The 8309-nt window shown below is 42.1% G+C and overlaps 1 protein-coding gene across 1 annotated transcript; it reads right to left on the minus strand.

The window, feature by feature from the left end:
- Window positions 1-462: 462 nt before the first annotated feature.
- LOC141445254 (uncharacterized) lies at window positions 463-4700 on the minus strand. Its single transcript, XM_074111044.1, has 3 exons — window positions 4503-4700; window positions 1768-1904; window positions 463-745 (listed from the first exon to the last, which is right to left on the minus strand). Exons 1-3 carry the CDS (start codon window positions 4542-4544, stop codon window positions 478-480), a joined length of 447 nt encoding a protein of 148 aa, XP_073967145.1. The 5' UTR covers window positions 4545-4700; the 3' UTR covers window positions 463-477.
- Between the last annotated feature and the right edge of the window lie 3609 nt (window positions 4701-8309).

Raw genomic sequence — 8309 nt, forward strand, 5'->3', positions numbered from 1 at the left:
TGATCGCTGGCGGTTCACACTGCCGGCGAGAATTCGCTCTTACATCTTTTGTCGCAGCGACAAGAGCTATAAAACTCGCTGAGCAATAAAACTAGCTCAGCGATACTCGCTCAGCGCTGTTAGCTTGGCGGCCGCCCGGCTCGAGCGAGTGGAGCGAGTAATCGCCCGTCGTGCTCGAACACTCATTTTTCGCTGCTCGCCCACTCGTTTCTAGTTGCTCTGCTCGCTTCTCGCTCATCGTCGGCGGTGGGACAAGTGCCTAATCTCGAAATAACGATGGCTTCACGCACTTTCCGCGGAATGAAAATTTCTCTCTCGCAAGTACAGATACCTTATCAAATCTGATATAGTGCGTCGAATCCGAGTCCATTGAGGGCTCCGCGCGAGGAACGCTCCGTCTGGCTGAACAGGCTCTATCTGGTCATCAAATGAATAAATATCATCTAACAATTAAAGAACAACTCAATCAAAAATCGTTTAATCGTAAACCAGCACACTGTAATGCCCCGCGTCGCAGTACCCTGAGAACAGGAGGTGCTTCTCCGTCGCCCCCCGGCCGTAGTCAATGGTTCTGGAGCTGCCGTTTCTGTGCACCTTGAAGGTATAGTCGATGTATATCTCGCTGACGCAGTGCAGTTCCACGTGCCCCGCGTATTCTCCGTCGCGAGACATCAGGGCTCTGTAGTCGGACGCAGTCTGGACGTTGAAACCGTAGGATCTGTCGCCTATTATGAAGTCCTTGTACCTTGGGAAACATGTTTATGAGATACACACGTCAATAGGTCTGGGGTACGCATTATCCCTACACAAATTTGATGTTTTGACTCAATATTAATATGCCTCTATTAAGATGTCCAGAAGTGTCCCTACCCACTTTGTTGATTAGTGTACTTCGAGTTGGTCAGTTAAAAATTCCGTTTATCTTTACTTGCCCGAATTTCACTTGCCATACCAACGTTTGCCATAAAATATAGAACCGTGCTGTTTTCAGGATTTTTTTAAATGTCATCATATAGAATGCAGTAGGTTAGGTTAGGTTAGTTTAATATCAACTCTGAAGAAATTACTATTTCAGAAATAAAACTACACGTAACAGATTTGCTTATGGTTGAATGTACCGATTGCAGATGTTACTAAAAAAAAAATACTTTATGGCAAATGAAAATTCTAGAAAACGATACATTCGGGCATATGAAATTCGGGCAAACGATAGAGAACCAAAAAATTCGTTAACTGCTATCCAGTGCTGTCCTGGTATTTATTCCATAGTTAGCCAGTAAATCTTTGATCGAAATTAATGCCCAGAGAACACTGGTCTATGAATGCGTTTCCACCAGAGATGTGCGAAGACGTGTTGCGAGGAATGTGTTTTTCATTAACCAATAGAAACGCTTCATTTACCTCGCCTCGCACAGCACCGCTCTGGTGGAAACAGCTGAGCGGAGCGAGGCGAGTTAAACGAAGCGTTTCTTTTGGTACATGACAATCATTCCTCGCAACGCATCCTCCCCCCTGGTGGCAACTGATTGGTTAAATAATTAAGGGGCTGTTTCACCATCCATTGATTAGTGTTAACTGGCGGTTAGGTGTGATGCCGTCTATTTGTTTTGTTCAAATAGACGGCGACGGCATCACATTTAACAGTCGGTTAACGCTAATCAATGGATGGTGAAACAGCGCCTAAATGATCCAATCGCAAGCATGGCAGGGTCTCGATAGTAACGCCATCTAGCGATATTTCTGCGAAGAAACTCCAGGGGTAAATACCTCTGCCATTCTTGGCAGACCCTCTCCACGACCTTAGACCGTATCTCCCTATGTCGCTCTTGGTTGCCGAAGATGCAGTACGCCACGGATCTGAACATGCAGTTGCCGTCGCCACGGATGGGGACGTAACGGGGCATCTGTGGGACATGTTAGTTGAATAGTCATCATCATCAGAGCGCGTACTGATGCCGATGACATCAATATGACGTCACGCTCCATGTCGGATGATTCCAATCGAAGATCACAACATTTAGCGCAATAAAGACTTTGAGTTTGAGATTCCAATAGGGCATATTAGGCAAAGCTCTGCGCAGGGGGCGACACTAGCGCAAACCGTAAATAAACCGCCATGACAACGCCAGTTCTCTTTATATTTGGTCGCCATGACGGATCATGACCAAAGAGTATTAATACCTAATAGAAATCAGCGGCGGCCTCCGCTGAGAGCAACAAACGGCGTAAATACGCAGCCCTTGGTGAGGCTTGTATATTTACGCCTTTTGGTGTAGAAACTCTGGGGCCTTGGGGGCCAGAGGCAAAACAGCTCTTCCGCCAGATATCTTCTCGGCTGGTAGATACCTCAAGGGATCGGCGGGCTGGTGCTTACCTTGCACAACGCATCAGCCTAGCTATCCAGAGAGGTAATGCTGCCAGCCTCCTAGGAACGGCCCCCCAAAGCAGCAGCCTTGAAGACATTTTCTATTTAGTATAAGTTTTGTAAATAGTAAGTAGATTAGATAGTAGATTTTTTTTTTTTTTGTATATGTGTTATAACTCAATAATAAAAAATAAAATTGATTAGGTATCAGAAATAAATTTGAATGACACATAGAAATCATGACATACATATTGATGAGTAACAAAATAAATGATCGATAGTAGTGATAGAGCTATATTTCAAAAATTTAATTGAAATAATATGATATTACGGCATCCTACGGACATTTAAGATTTAAGATACTCAAAAAAAAAAAACCATAAACATGGTATGTGTTAGTGCTGCACTCTGACGGGATAATATTGCAGTATTATTCCCTATTAGTATTGCCATAATGAATCATTTGTCAACCTATCGGGTGTCGACCATCGTCGTCCGATACGATATCAGGGCAAGTAAAATATAGGTAGTCATTCACGATGACGCGTGCCGTGGTTCTTGATACAATGTCATTAATGTCTAATTTTGACAAAATCACGCGTTTTCGTGGATGGCACTAGGTATATATGGATCCGATATCGGATCGGATAATCTGAAAGAAGTAAATGGACAAACAAAGTAACTACATGGATAGGGCCAAATAATAAACGAAACAGAGGACGACCAAATGAAAGATGGATAGGGCACTTGTCCCACCGCCGACGATGAGCGAGAAACGAGTAGAACGAGTAACTAGAAACGAGTGGGTGAGCAGCGAGAAGCGAGTGTAGTTTTGTCGCTGGCTGTAAGCGAGTGTTCGAGTGCGACGGGCGATTACTCGCTCCACTCGACTCGCTCGTGCGGGGCGGCCGCCAAGCTGACATCGCTGAGCGAGTATCTATAGCTCAGCGAGTTTTATAGCTCTTGTCGCTGCGACAAAAGATGTAAGAGCGAGTTCTCGCCGACAGTGTGAACAGCCAGCGATCAACTATTAATATATGTGTCTCTTTTACTCACACAGGATCTTATATCTTTTGTTCGTTTCTTGAGCGAGAAAATAGTCGATAGCCAATCGTTTCCTCGCTGGCGGTGAGACAACTGCCTAGACGAGATAAATAGAATAGCCGGCAAGAACTGGATTCCAAAAGCAGTAGATAGAGTTAAATGGATGGACATGGAGGAGGCCTTTACTCGAAGAGAGGTCCTTAATAATAATAAAAATTGAACATTTTTAATATATAAAAATCAATGATCCAAATATTAGTGATGCATGACATGACATTATTATAAAAATTGCTATGAAATTAATATGAAATTGTTATGAAATTATTGTTAAATTATTATTGTCTGAATTATGGTTATTAAGGAAATAAATGAGGCTTTATTATTATTATTATTATTAATCTGAAAGACTGGTAAATATTATATACATTTTACTTGCCCCGATATCGGTATCGGCGTTCGATACCGATATCGGATCGGATAATCTGAAAACGCTCTAAGTCGTCAGACTACTTTACTGACTGTAGTTGCATTGCCATCCAAATTGCAGTCGATTTACAAACGCATGTAAACACGACTCTGTTAATTACTAAGGGCGAAGAAACGTGTCCAGATATTTTTGATTAAATTTCCACTTAGAATTATAAGAATTTGTCTGTACACAACCCTGCCTTTCAAATCAGACCAATTACTAGAAATAGATGAACTTTTTGACCAAAACAAACTATACTTCGTTTTTTTAGCAATAGAAAGAGCGTCTATTTTCTTTTGACATGTCTTTTTATTAAAAAAACACTTGAAAAATAAGTCGCAGCAAATATGTAATCAGCAAGGACATAAGATCGCTTACATGCTTTTGGTATAATAAGTAATAGTTCCTGTTTTTTTTTAAACGTATTTCAATAAAAATACTCCTCAACATTGTTTACCCTTTTTCTAATGCTAAAAACGAAGTATTTACCGGGACCTTTAATAAAGCTTCTAAAAAGTTTGCAATAAAAATTAAACAGCATGTCTCGGATCTGTGGCTTAAAACCGAAACGAAATACCAAAGAGTTTTGAAGTGAAACGTCAGTGCAACCTGCGTACGACTGACCTCAATCTTAGTTGTAATATAAACGGCCTTGTCATCGAGCATACTCGTACACTGTCATGCTTCAAGTCAAATCGAGAACAACAATATAGCACTTGTAAAAAAACCACAAATATAAAACAAACACAAAGCAAAACAACACAGCGAAATAGCAAAATTTGAATTACGCGGACAATATCGGTTGGTAAATTTTGATTCTGAATTTCTTTACGTCAGTCTCATATGCGTCATTTTGCTGTCACACGCCTTTTACTGTCACTATTGAGTCATTCATGATGTTTATGACTCACTGATGCATTATTTTCTTCGTAGAAGCTTAAAGTAATTGAATTGGTTTGTTGGAAATTCAATGAGTTTTAGATGCGGTATGTCGCACTAATAGTGGAACTGTTTGTGATTGTGAATCGAAGTGTAATGAGTTTGGTGAATTAATATCAGCTGAAAGACGTCTACTGTTCAATAAAGATCTTCCTCAAACAAAGAATGAAAATGTTTGTTCGGCATATAAACGAAGTAACAAAATAAAACAAGGTACACAATAACGTTTAAAAAGGAAAGGGCTGGCAGAACAGCTCTGATTTTCATATGCAACCAAAATATACTTTGTACCTGCATACATTTAGAAGGCCATATTTTTAGCCGCGAAGTATTACATGTAAAAAAGCATATTCTTATCTGACGCCAAGCATATGTTACAGTATTACATTGTGCTGTATAGATGCATCATTAATTAAAATGGAACTGTATAAATCATCGCATTAATCAGCAAGGAAAATCGTAATGACATTTCCTTTGAAAAGGTGGCATAGTGGCTCATAAATTAAAGTCTTTGACCGTTTATTTCCAAAAGTTAACGCGCGCCCGCTCCGCTCCCGCCTTACCGCACCCTGCTTGCTTACTTGAAAAGAGCCAGCTACACATCCGCTCAGCTACCTCGCACATCTCTGGTCGACAGTCACAACGTTCCAAATCCTCGCTACGCATCCTCGCACCGCTCAGCTACCTCCCCAATCTCTGGTCGACAGTCACAACGTTCCAAATCCTCGCTACGCATCCTCGCACCGCTCAGCTACCTCGCCAATCTCTGGTCGACAGTCACAACGTTCCAAATCCTCGCTACGCATCCTCGCACCGCTCATCTACCTCGCACATCTCTGGTCGACAGTCACAACGTTCCAAATCCTCGCTACGCATCCTCGCACCGCTCAGCTACCTCGCACATCTCTGGTCGACAGTCACAACGTTCCAAATCCTCGCTACGCATCCCCCACTGCTCAGCTACCTCGCACATCTCTGGTCGACAGTCACAACGTTCCAAATCCTCGCTACGCATCCCCCACTGCTCAGCTACCTCGCACATCTCTGGTCGACAGTCACAACGTTCCAAATCCTCGCTACGCATCCTTGCACCGCTCAGCTACCTCGCATATCTCTGGTCGACAGTCACAACGTTCCAAATCCTCGCTACGCATCCTCGCACCGCTCAGCTACCTCGCACATCTCTGGTCGACAGTCACAACGCTCCAAATCCTCGCTACGCATCCTCGCACCGCCTCAGCTACTCGCACATCTCTGGTCGACAGTCAAACGTTCCAAATCCTCGCTACGCATCCTCGCACCGCTCAGCTACCTCGCACATCTCTGGTCGACAGTCACAACGTTCCAAATCCTCGCTACGCATCCTCGCACCGTTCAGCTACCTCGCACATCTCTGGTCGACAGTCACAACGTTCCAAATCCTCGCTACGCATCCTCGCACCGCTCAGCTACCTCGTACACATCCAACATATCTCGCACATTATTGGTGGAAATTCAGCTTAAGTACTGCTTAGCGGCAAGATCCGGACCATGACCAACTTTCTATCCACAAAAGGTTCTGCTGTCGACTGTACATAGTTTACAAACTTCAGAAACTGGCGGCTATGAGCTAACTTCGTGAAGATTCAAGAACTTCCAGTATCTTAACAATACAAGTTAACAATGTTATACAATGTTTAAGCGAAACTTCTTGCCTTATCGAAAATACAAACTGAATTATACATGCACAGAGAAAACCAGAAAAATAAGACCAGCGCTGGGAATCGAACCCAGTCCTCGCATTCCGTGCCATGTGCTATACCGCTACACCACCGCTGACAACGATACAGACGAATTTCTCCTATGCACCTCATATCTCAGCTTGTGTTGTTTCTTGTTTAGCCACTTAAGCAGCGACACTAGCGACATCTATCCGTAGCCCTCATCGAGAAACTTTTCGGCACTCCATCGGAACTAACCGCTCACCCGGACAAGAGATATCGTTATTAAGCAATCAAATTAAGATTGTTTTTTTTTTAATTGAAATAAAAAATACAAAAAGATTCCAAAAAATCGATCTTACTTTTTGCCTTGGCGAAAATTGGGAATTAACGTAGATACAGAGATACAGTACGAAACTTATATTTACGCGCTAGACCAGAGGCTCCCAAAGTGGTCCAGGCGGTCCACAGGGTCCGGGAGACCAAACGGGTCCACGTTAGCGTGAAATACAAATGGGGATTTTAGGAATTACAGTAGTAATGTAGCAGCAGGCAGCAGGTCACCAAAAACAGTAAAGGGTGTACAAGAGAAAAGGTTTGGGATGGAACCTCTGCACTGCACTACTTACCCTCGGCTTCACACGCGTATATAGTCAAATCAACAAGAGTTCTTAGGCCATAGTTCCACGAAAGGCCCAGTGCGGATAAGGAACTTTACACGCACCATTGAATAGCTTCGCAGGTTTGTGCAGGTTTCCTCGCGATGTTTTCCTTCACCGCAAAGCTCGTGGTAAATTTCAAATGTAATTCCGCACATGAATTACGAAAACTCAGAGGCGAGCCGGGGTTATCCCACGACCCTCTGTTTGAGAGGCTATAGGTCAAACCACTAGGCCACACGCTGTTTCATTACTTGATTTAATTCCAAAGACTGTTTATTCAATTATAAAAGCAGTAACTATTTTTAAATTTCAACTTAAGTAAATAAAAATCGCTTATTAAATCAGAATTTGATAAATATACGGTATTTGACAACTCCTGATTTGCCATATCTTAATATTATTAAGAAATATAGATAAACAGATAGTGTTTAGCGAAGAGAACATTTAAAATCGGTTGAAATTGGATTTATAGTGATTTTTGAAAAATCTATATACCTGTCTCTTTCTCAAACGTTTTTCTCTATGCAGCAAGTATGCGCTACTGGCGTGTGACGTCACATCCAGTATGTCTTTCTCTGTCTAATCTTGAATTTCAAACCCTCATAACTTTGTTATTTGTAAAGTAGCTTAAAATGTATTTTACTATTCGATAACAGGCATTGTGAGTATTTTAATTTATGAAACATATACAAATAGTCAAATACCGTATTCGGTTTGTTTGCACTTTATTATAAAATTGGATTGACAATAAACCATATGTGAGTATGGGCCCTTAAAAAGTCTACCCTACTACACCGTATTATACCATCGTAATAAAAACGTATCGGGTACGGAATGTAACGTGATACGGATAACAATGTCAACATATGTCATACCCATAAGACAGGTTCCCAAGCGGTGACCTTTACTTTCAGGTGTACCCGCGTTGCCGCGACCGCGAAGTGTTATGGTGCATTGAAATCATGAATAGCTATTTTAATGAAAAAGTGGTACGAAAGCAACTGACGCTTGCTTGTGCGATTCGCGTTGTCAGTGCCCTTAGTGTAAGTTTCGGTAACAAAATACGTCTCAATCGCGTTGGCGTTAAAATATTCAATTTGTATGGAAACACGAGCAGCGCCTCTAGCGGA

Source organism: Choristoneura fumiferana, unplaced genomic scaffold, assembly GCF_025370935.1.
Source record: "Choristoneura fumiferana unplaced genomic scaffold, NRCan_CFum_1 Sck3bRy_88;HRSCAF=268_pilon, whole genome shotgun sequence".
NCBI lineage: Eukaryota > Metazoa > Arthropoda > Insecta > Lepidoptera > Tortricidae > Choristoneura > Choristoneura fumiferana.